This window comes from Pristis pectinata, chromosome 1 (genome assembly GCF_009764475.1).
Source record: "Pristis pectinata isolate sPriPec2 chromosome 1, sPriPec2.1.pri, whole genome shotgun sequence".
NCBI classification, from domain to species: Eukaryota; Metazoa; Chordata; class Chondrichthyes; order Rhinopristiformes; family Pristidae; genus Pristis; species Pristis pectinata.
This window is the reverse complement of record NC_067405.1, coordinates 9197340-9213237: the sequence shown is the minus strand read 5'-3', so window position 1 is coordinate 9213237 and position 15898 is coordinate 9197340. Positions and strand designations below refer to the sequence as shown.

At 44.7% G+C, this 15898-nt stretch overlaps 1 protein-coding gene across 4 annotated transcripts in view; it reads right to left on the bottom strand.

Moving 5' to 3' along the window:
• The window catches only part of sema5ba (sema domain, seven thrombospondin repeats (type 1 and type 1-like), transmembrane domain (TM) and short cytoplasmic domain, (semaphorin) 5Ba), a 350416-nt gene that overhangs the window by 158140 nt on the left and 176378 nt on the right, over positions 1–15898 (bottom strand). For all 4 annotated transcript variants that reach the window (XM_052028256.1, XM_052028245.1, XM_052028265.1 and 1 more), the window contains one exon: positions 9957–10002. In XM_052028256.1, coding sequence (XP_051884216.1) covers positions 9957–10002 — 46 coding nt within the window. The remainder of the gene's footprint in view (positions 1–9956; positions 10003–15898) is intronic.

Below are 15898 nucleotides of genomic sequence, written 5' to 3'. Positions count from 1 at the left end.
TCCTTAGGGGCAACTTCTTCACACAGAGGGAGCTCTGTATATGGAATGAGCTGCAAGTGAAAGTGGTTGAGGCAGATTCAATAACAAAAGACATTTGGACATGGATAGGAGGGGTTTAGAGGGATATGGGCCAAACGTGGTCAAATGGCACAAGCTTGGTGGGCACCATGGTCGGCATGGATGAGTTGGGCAGAAGGGCCTGTTTCCATGCTGTGTTACTCTATGACACTCTTACTTTGACTTTTCTGTCTGTGACCTCCTGCACAGTTACAACTAGGCCCAACACTAGCACAAAGAACAACACCTCATCTAGCATTCGGGTTCTGCCAGTTAATGATTGCAGGTATGAACAATATGGTGGGACGTTTCAAAGATGAGCAAGATGCTCCTTTGGATTCAGCAGATAAGGGGACAAAGAAAGAGACAGTGACCCTGGAATAACAATTCCTGATAGCCCAGAGCAAAAGGTTCAGGTTATTAAGGAAAAGTGAGGAACTGACTTAAACATAAGAGCAGGAATAGGCCATTCAACCCCTCGAGCCTGTTGAATTAACTTAGGTCACAGCTGATCTTCTACCTCAATATTGAATTCTCCAACCTCTGATAATTTGTTTTTTCTATCAAAATCTAAACTGGCCATTTTTGGCTGTAAGTCATTGCTCAAATTTTTTCCCCCTCTCCATTAGCACACCCTGACCTGCTATTTGCAACACTTCTTTTATACCCTCTTAAATGCATCATTAACAATCCATCACTATGGCAAACCCGGCCCCAACCTATCACAGCTATTCCCCTTCTCCCACCTCCCCCCCCCCCACACCCCCAGCTTCTCTACGTTAAAGCCAACTTTACTCCCCGTTTCCCAGTTCTGGCTAGAAGTCTTCAACCTGAAACATTATCACTGTTTCTCTTCAACAACACACATAGAATGCTGGAGGAACTCATTAGGTCAAGCAGCATCTATAGGGGGGAATAAACAGGACTGTCCTGATGAAGGGTCTTGATCCGAGATGTCGACTATTTATTTCCCTCCATCAATGAGGCCTGAGCTGCTGAGTTCCTCCAGCATTCTGTGTGTGTTCCTCCAGGTTCCAGCATCTGCAGAATCTCTTGTGTCATTGTTTCTCTTCCCACAGATGCTGCCTGGCCTGCTATTTCCAGCATTTTCTGTTTTTATTTCAGATTTCCAACATCCATAGTTTGTTTATATTTTTACACACATAGAGGCAGCAAACACAATTGTGGCACGTGTGTGCAGAGACAGACTGAGAGAAATATCTCTCACTCAGAAAAATGTGCAGAAAAGCCTATTTTGGTCATTGTCAGTTTGATTGAACTGGGTCCATTTACTATAGTGCATGAAAATACTGATTAGAATTTGCATCTTATTCATTGCAAACAGCTACGAGTCATCACTGTGAGAAAAGGCTAGTCCTTATAGTTTGGAAGAGAAAAGGAATAGAATAGGTTTCTCAGCAGAGATATATTGCTTCATTGTTCTCTCCTATGCAATCACTTGCCAGAACACCCTGCAGAAGAGCAAGTTTTTACACACAAGGGAACACAATTTGCAATCAGCACAAGGTTAATGATTGCAGGTATGAACAATACGGTGGGAGGTTTCAAAGATGAGCAAGGTGCTCCTTTAGATTCAGCAGATAAAGGGGACAAAGAAAGAGACAGTGACCCTGGAATAACAATTCCTGATAGCCCAGGGCAAAAGATTCAGCCTGGCAAAGAAGAAGTTAAGAACTGACTTAATAACTTAAGAAATGAAAGCAGGAATGGGCTGTTCAGACCCTTGAGCCTGCTCCACAATTAACCTAGAACATGGCTGATCTTCTACCTCATCTCCATTTCTTTGCACTTTCCCCTTGTCCCTTGATTCACTTAATGTCCAGGAATCAGCTGAGCTTTGTATTGATTGAATTCACTGGCCTAAACGCATCCCTTCAAAGTGGGGCATTCCACTCTCCTAGAACATAGAACATAGAACACTACAGGACAGTACAGGCCCTTCAGCCCACAATGTTGTGCCGACATTTTATCCTGCTCTAAGATCTATCTAACCCTTCCTTCCCACATAGTCCCCCATTTCTCTTATCATTCATATGTCTATCTAAGAGTCTCTTAAATGTCCTTAATGTATCTGCCCCCACAACCTCTGCCAGCAGTGCGTTCCACGCACCCACCACTCTCTGTGTAAAGAACTTACCCCTGACATCCCCCTTATACCTTCCTCCAATCACCTTAAAATTATGTCCCCTCGTATTAGCCATTGTCGCCCTGGGAAAAAGTCTCTGACTGTCCACTCGACCTATGCCTCTTATCATCTTGTACACCTCTATCAAGTCACCTTCTCTCCAAAAAGCCCTGGTTCATTCAACCTATCCTCATAAGACATGCTCTCCAATCCAGGCAACATTCTGGTAAATCTCCTCTGCACCCTCTGTAAAGCTTCCACATCCTTCCTATAAATAAGGCGAACAGAACTGAACACAATACTCCAAGTGTGGTCTGAGCAGAGTTCTATAGAGCTGCAACATCACCTCGCGGCTCAATACCCCCAACTAATGAAGGCCAACTCTACATATGCCTCCTTAAGAACCCTATTGACCTGCGCAGCAAACTTGAGGGATCTATGGACGTGGACCCCAAGATCCCTCTGTTCCTCCACACTGCTAAGAGTCCTGCCATTAACCTTGTATTCTGCCTTCAAATTTGATCTCCCAAAGTGTATCACTTCACACTTATCCGGGTTGAACTCCATCTGCCACTTCTCAGCCCAGGTCTGCATTCTATCGACGTCCTGTTGTAATTTACAGCAACCTTCTACACTGAGTGAAGAAATTTCTCCTCATCTGTACTAAAAGTCCTGCCCCATATTGTGAGACTGTGATCCCTGGTTCTAGTCTCCTCATCTGGGGAGACATCCTCTCTGCATCCACTCACAGAGTCGGAGAGTACATCAATGCTCCTAAGTATGCTGCCATTTACTGTATACTTTCCTCTTACATTTGACCTCCCAAATTGCATCATCTCTCATCTCACACTTGTCTGGATTAAGATCCATGTGCCATTTCTCCATCTAGTTTCCAACTGATCCATACATATTCAGTAAAATCTGGAGTATTGCATTCAATTCTGGTTGCCCCATTATAGGAAGGAGGTGGAGGCTTTGGAGAGGGTGCAGAAGAGGTTTACCAGGATGTTGCTTGGATTAGAGGGCATGTGCTATGAGGAGAGGTTGGACAAACTTGGGCTATTTTCTCTGGAGCAGCCAAGGCTGAGGAAAGACCTAATAGAGGTTTATAAGATTATGAGAGGCATAGATAGACAGCTGGTATCTTTTCCCCAGGGTTGATATGTCTAATACGAGAGGTCATGCATTTAAGGTGAGAAGGGGTAAGTTCAAAGGAGATGTGCTGGGCAGGTTGTTTACGCAGAGAGTGGTGGGTGCCTGGAATGTGCTGCCAGGAGTGGTGGTGGAAGCAGATAGAGTCAGAGTCAGAGTCAGAGTAATGCAGCACGGAAATAGGCCCTATGGCCCAACTCGTCCATGCCGACCAAGATGCCCATCTAAGCTTGTCCCATTTGCCCGCATTTGGCCCATATCCCTGTAAACTTTTCCTATTCATGAAACTGTCAGTGCTTTATTTTAAATTTCATCTTCAATCCAGCTTGCCACCTCATGTATTTTTGTGCCATCAGCAAATTGGATATTTAACACTCTGTCCCCTTCTCCAAGTTATTAATACAGATAGCAAATAATTGAGGGCTTATCACTGGGGTACTCCACTAGTCGATTCGTTCCAATCTGAAAAAGACCTTTTCCCTCTGACTCTCTGTCATCAAGGTGATAACCAGCCTTCAATCCACGTCAGCACAATACATCAAGGAAACCAGCCTTCCCTCCATTGACTCTGTCTATACCTCTTGCTGCCTTGGTGAAGCAGCCAGCATAATCAAAGACCCCACCCACCCAGGTCATTCTCTCTTCTCTCCTCTCCCATCAGGCAGAAGATACAGGAGCCTGAGGGACATATCACCAGGCTCAAGGACAGCTTCTATCCTGCTGTGATAAGACTATCAAACAGTTCCCTTATACGATGAGATGGACTCTTGACCTCACAATCTACCTTGTTTGACCTTGCACCTTACTGTCTACCTGCACTGCATTTCCCTGTAGTTGTGACACTTTACTCTATATTCTGTTATTGTTTTTACCCTGTACTACCTCAATGCTCTCTGTACTAACTCAATGTATCTGCACTGTGCAATGAATTGATCTGTACGATCGGTATGTAAGACAAATTTTTCACTGTACCTTAGTACAAGTGACAATAATAAACCAATACCAATACCTCCAATATCATGAGCTCTTATCTTGTACTTTTTATCTGGCACCTTGTTGAATGCCTTCTGGAAATCCAAATACACTATATCTACAAGTTCCCCTCTATTAAACCTCTTGTTATATCCTTGAAGGACTCCAGAAAATTTGTCATGTACAATTTCCCTTTCACAAAACCATGTAGAGTTGGACTGATTGCATTAAGTTCCTCAAAATGATAACCTTGATTATAGACTCCAGCATTGTCCCAACAACAGCTGCTAAGATAGCTGGTCTATAGTTTTTGTTCTTTGTCTCCATCCTATTTTACTGTGTGGATCTGGCATCCGTGGTAGACAGGTGAGGTCCACTAATCTCAAGCCATAGAGTGAAGCAGCAGTAGGTAGCGACAGCAATCAGGGTTAACTCCAGGAGTCAAGAACCAGAGGCAGGGATACAGTGCTGCAGGATGTTTAATGACCTCACACATGTTGTTAACATCAGAAAGCACATCACCAAATATTACTGATTTCACATGGTGTTCCATGCAATACATCTCCTTTACTCACCTTATAACAACCTATCTCACAGCTTTGACTAACACTTGCATGCTCCGACACTCCCTCTGACAGTAACCATTATCCAACCCTTACCCTAATACACATCACAGAGTGCGCACACTGCCACCTGCTCAACCGTGGAAGGTCATCCCAATGCTCCAACTACCATACCGACCTCTCCACTGCTGCAGGGTGTCATGGGGTCAGTGGCAAATTGGTAGTGGACAATTACAGCTTCAATGCTCAGCACCACCAAGTGCCCACCCCCACCCCTGCCCTTGAAGTTGAATGTGGGCCATTAAAAATGTGGCTGGCACAAAGAGCTTCAGACGGGGATAGTCCTCTTCTATGGCAGAGATTGTTTCGTTTGATGCTGCTGCTCAAAATAGACACAGAGCACAGCTTTGTAACTGGGATGTCTGGTTAGGTGCATGTAAGCCTACCATGTAGCAGGAAGGAATCATTTCTCTTCTAGCACATGGGGTAGTGGGGGTAGGTGGGAATGGGAGAGGGTCCAGCTTCTTGTCATGACTATAATACTGCACTAGACTATTAGCCTATTGCACACAAGGCACACAAAGCACATAGAACAGTACAGCACAGGAACAGGCCCTTCAGTCCATGTTGCGCCAAACTAATTTAACTGGCAATTAAAAGTCTAAGTAAACTAGTCCCTTCTACTGACACCAGGTCCATATCCTTCCATAAGAGAAGATAAGATCTTTATTAGTCACATGTACATCGAAACACACAGTGAAATGCATCTTTTGCGTAGAGTGTTCTGGGGGCAGCCCACAAGTGTCACCACGCTTCCGGCGCCAAGATAGCATGCCCACAACTTCCTAACCCGTACATCTTTGGAATGTGGGAGGAAACCGGAGCACCCGAAGGAAACCCACGCTGACACGGGGAGAACGTACAAACTCCTTACAGACAGCAGCTGGAATTGAACCCGTGTCACTGGCGCTGTAATAGTGTTACGCTAACTGCTACACTACAGTGCCTGTACCATGCACTAAGAGCCCCTTAATTAGGTAGGCACATGAATGTGCAGAGAATGGAGGGATATGGACATTGTGTAGGCAGAAGGGATTAGTTTAGTTAGGTTTTTAATTACTAGTTTAATTAGTTTGTCACAACAACGTGGGCCGAAGGGCCTGTTCCTATGCTGTACTGGGGCAGGCACGGTAGTGTAGCAGTTAGCATAACGCTTTACAGTGCCAGCGACCTGGGTTCAAATCTGGCCACTGTCTGTAAGGAGTTTGTACGTTCTCCCCATGTCTGTGTGGATTTCCTCCGGGTGCTCCGGTTTCCTCCCACATTCCAAAGACGTACAGGTTAGGAAGTTGTGGGCATGCTATGTTGGCACCGGAAGTGTGGCGACACTTGCGGGCTGCCCCCAGAACACTCTACGCAAAAAGATGCATTTTACTGTGTGTTTCGATGTACATGTGACTAATAAAGAAATCTTATCTTATGTTCTATGTTCCATGTTCTATCACAGCTGATCTTCTACCTTGTCCGTGTTCGCACTCTATCCCTAAATCCCTCAATTTCCTTTGCATCCAAAGTCTAGCCACCTCAACCTTGCAAATCCTCAAGTACTGAGGGTCCCCTGCCCTCCAGGCTAGGCAACAACAAAAATTAACAGCCCTCTGAGTGAAGAAATACCTCTTCACATCAGCCTTCAAATGCCCACCCCTTCACCTGACACAATTTTTCTATGAGACTAAATGTTTGATATATTTTTTTGAAAAGAAAAATACATTTCAGAAGAATATCAGTCATTCCCAATGCTAAGAGCGATTCTTCTCATTAGTAGAAGACATTTTACTGACATGGAAGGAGGTATCTGAAGAAAGAATAACCTTTGCAATCATTCCAGAAAAAAAAGAATGACATTGGGCATTTCCTTCCCATTCCCAATATATGTCCTGAGGAAGAAATTAAACTTTAACCAACTACAGCATGTTCTGTTCACTCAATGAACAATTAAAGTGTAACTGACTTCACGCTGTCCTGTTTCTTTCTAAAACAATTAAACTGTGACCAACTTCACTGTGTCAAGTTTCCTTCTTAATTAAAAGCAGAAGAGTTAACCCCAGTGTTCTCTGCAATATTTAATCCTCAGGACTCAAAAGATTTAAGAATGTGCTCAAAACCTCCTTGAAAATGTCAGCAAGCCTACATATGACTGACAATCCCTGGCCCCTGACCACTCAAAGAGGAGTGTTAAGGTTGGCACAGAGAACCTTAGAGTCATGGAGCCCTTTGGCCCAACCGGTCCATGCTGACCAAGGTGCCCACCAAGCTTGTCCCATTTGCCCACGTTTGGCCCATATCCCTCTAAACCATTCCTACCCATGTACTTATGCAAATGTCTTTTAAAAGTTGTTATTGTACCTGCCTCAACCACTTCCCATGATAGGTCATTCAATCTAAGTACCTCCTTCTGTGTGAAGAAGTTGCCCCTCAGGTCCCTTTTAAATCTTTCACCTCTCAACTTAAACCTTTGCCCTCTAATTTTTAGTTCCTCTTCACTGGGAAAAAGACAAGATGCATTCACCCTACCTATATCCCTCATGATTTTATACATCTCTACAAGGTCACCCCTCAATCTCCAACATTCCAAGGAACAAGGTCCTAGCCTGCCCAACCTCTCCCTATAACTCGGGCCCTCGAGTCCTGGCAGCATCCTTGTAAATCTTCTCTGCACTCTATCCTGTTTAGTGATGTCTTTCCCAGAACAGGGCAACCAAAACTGTACACAATACTCCGACTGCGATCTCACCAACATCTTGTACAACTGCAAGATAATGTCCCAACTCCTATACTCAGTGCCCTGACTGATGAAGGCCAGTGTGCCAAACATGTTCACCACCGTCTACCTGTGATGCTGCCTTGAGCGAATTATGTACTTGACCATGAAAATACCTTGTCATACCTTGTCTGTGCATCACAAGAACACAGAAACTCAACATTAATAGTGTACACCACCTCACAAACAGCCCACTCACTCCATTGAGCCACTCCTAGCCCACATGTCAGAATTAGCAGATCCCACATTGGCTTCATCATTCACCTCAGAACTCATGGTACTGGAGTGGAAGCAACTCATCTATGAGTCTAAGGTACTGCCTAAGAATGGGCAAATATTGACCAAGAGACCAGGGAAGGAGATAGAGACTTGCTTTAACATCTCATCCAAAAGTTGGCACTGACAACAGTGCAGCATTCCCCCAATACTGCACTGGGGTGTCAGCCTATACACTATGCTGAGGTCTCTGGAGTGGGACTTAAAGCCAAGATCATCACCCCAGTAGTCGCTAGAGAGCCTCTCAGGGAGGAATGCTGGGTCTCAGAATCAGAATCAGAGTCAGATGTATTATCACTGGCTTATATGACATGAAATGTGTTGTTTTGCAGCAGTAGTACAGTGTAAAGATATAAAATTACTACAAATTACACCAGAGACAACTGTAAAGCAGAAACCTTTATTTACATACCATGTTCCCCTTAGCAGTTCCCTTATACAATGAGATGGACTCTGACCTCATGATCTACCTTATTGTGACCTTGCACCTTATTGCACTGCACTTTCTCTGTAGCTGTGACACTTTACTCTGTACTGTTATTGTTTTTACCTGTAGTACATCAATGCACTCTGTACTAACTCAATGTAACTGCACTGTGTAGTGAATTGACCTGTACGATCGGTATGCAAGACAAGTTTTTCACTGTACCTCGATACAAGTGACAATAATAAACCAATACCAATACAAATGTTCTGCCCTTCACGTCAAGGCCCTTCACAGATCACCACCAAACAATGCAAAGCAGAAGATACATGAAGAAAACAGTTGAAGAGGTTCCACAGGTTGCCAACATGGCTTAGGAGCAAACTCCATAATATGGGGTTTGGATGGCATCGGACAACAGTGGGACAAAGGTTAAGGACACAGAAGAGAACAGAAATGGGAGATTTACAGGACTGGAGATGGGACACAGGAATCCTTGAACAGGAATAGAAGGAAGCCATTTATCTCCTCCAGTGCTTTTCCAGAATCCATATTTCTTTAAGACATAGAAGGAGGCCATTTCAGTCCATTGTTTTTTTGCAGGCTCACAGAGCAATCCCATTAATCCCATTCCCTGCTAATTTTTCCCGTAATCTATTCCCCTCCCCATACTCATCAACTCTTCCAGATCCTATCACCTGCCTACACACCAGGGGAAATTTACAGAGGTGAATTAACCTACCAACCCGCATGCCTTTGGAAGCACCCAGAGGAAACCCACGCGGTCATGGGGAGAACGTGCACACTCCACACAGACAGCACCAGAGGTCAGGATTGAACCCAGGTCACTGGAACTGTGAGGCAGCAGCTCTACTGGCTGTGCCACTGTGCTGTTCCAAAACCCTTGTACGTACATCACATCCTGCCACCCCCAACCAGCCTGCAATGCCTTTTGTAACATTTGCCTTTCAGCAGCTGTGGCTGATAAAAAATGTCCAAAACTTACCATTAACATTTGACCTGGCTGCTTAATTCTCACTGCAGAAGAGATTCCCAAATCTCTACCACCCTTTGCATGTAGAAGTGTTTGTTGACTACACTCTCGAAAGACCTGGCTCTAATTTTTAAACTGTGTTTTCCAATGGACGTCCCAACCAGCGGGAACAGTTTCCCCATCTCTCCATTCTCAGTTCACAACGTTTCAGAAGTTCCACTCAAATCATTCCTGAAAAGCTTCCAAATTGTCGGGAAGAACCTCAGTTTTCCCTTCTTGTAATGTTACCCACACAGTCCAGGCAATGGTTTTCCCAACAGCAAGCACAGCAGACAGCAAACATCAAACCTGAGCTCCCCTCCATCAGTGTGGCCCATTAACAGTTCTGCTCAAAAGGTAAAAGCTTGTGGCCCTGCAACGTACCGAATGCAGACATTCCAACTACACCTTTAACTCAATCATTTCAGTGAGGCAAAGAATGAAAGGATTTGCCTCTTTAAGCTACAATAACTTTAACCAACTATGAGGCCGGGAGTGTAGGTAGAGCTTACCTGTATAAGAGAGACATTGTCCAACGTGAGGCGGAAGAGGTAGTTTCTGAAAAAGGACAGTTACACATCAAACTACTGGAAAATCAGATGTCACTCAATATTTAACGGTTGATTACAACTTTCCCCAAATTCACCCTGAAATTCACCCAATAAGGGTGGTCCCACTGGGAAAATCTGAACTGGTGCAGGAGGCTGTCCAAAATGCAACGTCTAAGGTGCATTGGAAAAGTCACTCTGTACCAAAGCAGGTGAGATCCTAGCTCATACAACAAGACAGTAAGAGAAAGGAAAGATTTTTGGTATACAGGAATACTTGCATTCATTAAATACTTCGAATGTAATGAAACACTCATAAGACACAACAAGAGCATTATCATACGATAATTGAATAACGGTTCAGCCAGAGGAAAAGGCAGCACAGTTGTGAATTCAGCAGAGCTGCTGCCTTACGGCTCTGACAATCCAGGTTCAATCCTGACGGTGTGTGATCTCTGTATGGTGTTTGTATATTCTCCCTGCTCCAGTTTCCTCCCACATCCCAAGGGCATGTAGGCTGGTAGTTTAATTGGCCACAGTAAATTGCTCCTGGTGTGGATGAGTGGTAGAATCTGGGGGGAATTGACGGGATTGTGGGGGAATTAAATGGGATCTATGTAGGATTAGTATAAAATGAATCCTTGATGGTCATCATGAACTTTGTAGGCAGAAGGGCCTGTTTCCACGCAGTGTGGCTCCATGACTCTCTATCTGTCTAAGGATAAAGAACAGATCTGAAAAGACGAGGTCAAAGAGGTAGGTTTTAATGAGAGTAATGATGGAGGAGAGAGAGCTGGAGAGGTTTAAGTGTGAGAATTACAGAGCTTGGGGCCTTGGGAGCTCTAGTGATTGAACAAGAGGGGCTATAACAGAGGAAGTGTAAGAATAGTAGAGAGTGGTGGGTGGAGAGCGGTGGATGGGGGGGGGGGAGGTGTGGAATCTGGGAAGTGAGGCAGCAGAAGCGAAAGGATAGGGAACTCGACAGAATTTGGTAAGATAGCCAGAAGAGCACATTATAAAAAGGTAATACAAGCAAGTAGCAAGACCGCAATGAGTGCGCGAGTTTGCACACGGCAACAGAAAGAGAGAAAGCAGCAAACGGTATAAACTCGCGGGAGAAAGAAATGAGTGAAGGAAAAAGAGAGGAGCGAGTGCAGCAAGAAGAGGCGAAAGTTGGGGGTGAGCAAAGAAGAAAGAAGAGTAGAAATAGAAAACAAGGCAATGGAGATGGCACAGCAGAGGGATTGGGAGAGAAAGTAGTCGGACTGACACAGAGAAAGAAAGGGAGGAAGAATAAATAGAGAGACATCAAACAGTAAATTGTCAGGAAATGGGAACAGACATGTTAAAACTGCTCCAGTTAAACTAGGCCATCTGATAATAAAGCTCTCGGGAACCTCATGCCTTATGCATTACTAAACCATTCAGAAAAGTGGAGTCACCATCTGATGAAGCTGAGGACTAGATTCATATGCAATTGACAGGTTCCCCTGTTCCAGCATCAATGGGTGAAAGTGGCTCCTTATTTTTAAGAGGCTTCTGAACAATAGGGAAGCAAACTGTGGGCGGAGAATTTTTTAAATTCAAATTTCTCCCCTGATGACTACTTTTGCAAAGATGACATTTCTTTGAACAGCCATCAAATTTCTCAGACAGATGGAAAGTTGTCCAGACCCTCAGGCCAGAGTGCACTGTGTAGTGCTGCCAATCTTTCTCGTTATAAAATGTGGCAGCGGAGAAGGTGGAGAGAGTTGCAAGGATTGACAGTCATAGCGTAGCTTTGCCCTTCAGCCCATCGGGTCCATGCTAACCATCAGCACCTATTTACATTCATTCCTTTTTCCAGCACTTTGCCCTTAGAATCCTACATTTGGTGCTTCAAGTGCTCATCTAAATATTTCTTGAATGTCATGAGCATACCTAGCCCCTCTTTCCCCTCAGGCAGTGTGTTCCAGAGTTCAACCCTCTGGGCGTAAAAATTCTTCCACAAGTCCCCTCTAAATGTCCTACCCCTTAGCTTTAATTTATGTCTTCTAAGATAAGATATGTCACATGTACATCGAAACACACAGTGAAATGCATCTTTTGCGTAGAGTGTTCTGGGAGCAGCCTGCAAGTGTCGCCACACTTCTGGCACCAACATAGCATGCCCACAACTTCCTAACCCGTACGTCTTTAGAATGTGGGAGGAAACTGGAGCACCCGGAGGAAACCCACGCAGACACAGGGAGAACGTACAAACTTCTTACAGACAGTGGCCAGAACTGAACCCAGGTTGCTGGCGCTGTAATAGCATTACACTAACTGCTACACTACCGTGCCTGGACTTTTTACAAATACTTCCACTAAGAAGAAATGTTTCTAATTGTCTACCCCATAATCTTGTATACCTCATTCTGGTACCTCCCTCAATCTCCCCTGATCCAGGAATAACAAACCCAGCCCATTTTGTCTCTTCCTCATAAATGCTCCATCCCAAGCAATGTTCTGGTGAATCTCCTCTGCACCCTCTCCAGTGCTATCGCATCCTTTCCATAATATGGTGACCAGAACAGCACGCAGTACTCCAGTTATGGTCTAACTAATGCTTTGTGCCATAATCTCCTTGCTCTTATATTTTAAGCAGTCATGATCTGGAACTTGGGTAATGGAAGCACAACCAATCAATGCTGTCATACAGGGATTGGACTGGCACCTCAGAGAGAATAATTCATGATGCCAGAGTGAAAGGGTTGAAGTGTATTTCTGATGTGATTATTAAAGATGGCATAGATAAATGGGCCAAATAGGCTTTGATGATGTAACAATTTTATGATTCCAAGATAAATCAAAACAGTTTAAAGGGAGCCTTCTGTTCCATCACCACCCACACTGCCATGCATCACCCTTGCTTTTGACTGATTTCCTTCTGCCTTCTGCTCAATCCACAGGTCTTTGACGTTCTTCTTTCTTCTCCTAGAAGCCCCTTCCATTGGTGCTGCATAATTAAAACACCATGGAATCCTCAGCTTGCAGAGATTTTTCAACCCTCCTACAGGCTATCTGGCCTAATGGTTTGTCGTCAGCGTTTACACTCCACACCAGCCTATCCATCTCATCCCTATTTACATCAAAAGCAGATGGACCCAACTGTTTCATCAAATTTTCACCACCAGCTGAAGAATGGCAAATGGAGTTTAATTCAGATAAGTGCTAGGTGTAGCATTTTAGGAAGTCAAACCAGGGTAGGACTTTCACAGTGAACGGTAGGGCCCCGAGAAGTGTTGTAGGACAGAGGGACAGAGGAGTACAAGTACATGGTTTCCTGAAAGTGGTGTCACCGGCAGACAGGGTGGTGAAGAAGGCATTTGGCATGCTGGCCTTCATCAGTCAGGGAACTGAGTATAGGAGTTGGGACGTTATGCCGCAGTTGTACAAGACGGTGGCGAGGCTGCACCTGGAGTACTGTGCACATTTTTGGTTACTCTGTTCTAGCAAAGTCGACATTAAGCTGGAAAGAGTGCAAAGAAGATTTACGAGAACGTTGCCAAGACTTGAGGGCCTGAGTTATAGGGAGAGGTTGGGCAGGCTTGGACTTTATTCCTTGGAGCGTAGAGACTAAGGGATGGTCTTATTGAGGTACATAAAATCATGAGGGGCATAGACAGGGTGAACTTACACACTTTTTTCCAGGGAAAGGGAATCAAAAACTAGAGGTCATTGGTTTAAGGTGAGAGGTGAAAGTTTAAAAGCAGCAACTTCTTCACCCAGAGGGTGGTGTGTATATGGAACGAGCTGCCAGAGGAAGTGGTTGAGGCAGGTACAATAACAACATTTAAAAGACACTTGATCAGGTACATGGATAGGAAAGATTTTGAGGGATATGGGCCAAAAGTGGGCGAATGGGACTAGCTTAGATGGGCATCTTGATCAGCATGGACAAGTTGGGCCGAAGGGCCTGTTTCCGTGCTGTATGACTCTATAACTCTTTGACCAGCCTCAACCCTCCTTCTCTATTCAGTACTCTGAAGGGAACATTCCCTCCAGGACTCCCTTGTCCACTCTTCCAGATGCTACAGTTTCCTCCCACATCCCACAGACGCACAGGTTGGGTGGATTAATTGGTTAAGTTGCCCTAATATATAAGCGAGTGGTAGAATCTGAGGGGAGTTGAGGACAATGTGAGGAGTATAAAATAGGATTCTGATAAGGTGTTTGATGGCTGGTGTGGACCCAGTGGGCCGAAGGGTCTGTTTCCATGCTGTATGACTCGATAACACTATCTTCTCCAAACAGATCAACTGGGATTAACAATCTGCTAGAGGAACTCAGTGGGTCGAGCAGCATCTGTGAGGGAAAAGGAACTGTCGACATTTCAGGTCGAAACCCTGCATCAGGATTCTTTTTGAAAGCTTCTTCAAAGCTGGCATGCCTTGAAGAGACTTCACAGTGGAGTAGCGAAATGGAGACACCAGAGACCACAGTTGCAGGAATCTGGAGCAACAAACAATCTGCTGGAGGAACTCAGTGGGTCAAGCAGCATCTGTGGGGGGAAGGAAACGGTCCTGAGGCAGGGTTCCGACCCGACATGCTGACGATTCCTTTCCTCCCACAGATGCTCCAGCAGATTGTTTGACACTTCAAGTAGTCATTCAGGCCACAATTGATTGTTTGATAATTCTTTATCTAAGGAACAACAATTCTTACACTGCAGCATTATTCCTGCTGTATCAGCATAGATAGCCAGCACTCAAATCTCTGGAGTAGGTCCTGAACTCCCAACTATCTAACTGAGCAGCAAGATCCTTTCCCAATTTGAAATTCTGTCGCTACTTGTCATGGTGTTCAGGAATTGTCAACGTTTCGAGTTGAAACCACCATCTTAGAACATAGAACATTACAGCACAGTACAGGTCCTTTGGCCCACAATGTTGTGCTGACATTTTATCCTGCTCTGAGATCTATCTAACCCTTCCTTCCCACATAGCCCCCCATTTCTCTTATCATTCATATGTCTATCTAAGAGTCTCTTAAATGTCCCTAATGTATCTGCCCCCACAACCTCTGCCGGCAGTGCGTTCCATGCACCCACCACCCTCTGTGTAAAAAACTTACCCCTGACATCCCCCCTATACCTTCCTCCAATCACCTTAAAATTATATTCCCTCGTGTTAGCCATTGTCGCCCTGGGAAAAAGTCTGTCCAATAGCCTTATAACAGCGGGATAGGAGCTGTCCTTGAGCCTAGTGGAATGTGCTTTCAGGCTTTTGTATCTTCTGCCTGATGGGAGAGGGGAGAAGGGAGAATGTCCAGGGTGGGTGGGGTCTGTTAAAGTCTACTAAAAAGTCCACTCAATCTATGCCTCTTATCATCTTGTACACCTCTATCAAGTCACCTCTCATCCTTTTCTCCAAAAAGAAAAGCCCTAGCTCACTCAACCTTTCCTCATAAGACATGCTCTCCAATCCAGGCAGTATCCTGGTAAATCTCCTCTGCACCCTCTCTAAAGCTTCCACATCCTTTCTATAATGAGGTGACCAGAACTGAACACAATACTCCAGAGTTCTATAGAGCTGCAACATCACCTCGCGGCTCTTGAACTCAATACCCCGACTAATGAAGGCCAACACTCCATACGCCCTCTTAACAACCCTATCGACCTGTGCGGCAACCTGGAGGGATCTATGGATGTAGACCCCAAGATCCCTCTGTTCCTCCACACTGCTAAGAGTCCTGCCATTAACCTTGTAATCTGCCTTCACATTCGATCTCCCGAAGTGTATCACTTCACATTTATCAGGGTTGAACTCCATCTGCCACTTCTCAGCCCAGGTCTGCATTCTATCAATATCCTGTTGTAATCTACAGCAACCTTCTACACTATCCACAACACCACCAACCTTTGTATCATCAGCAAATTTACTAAC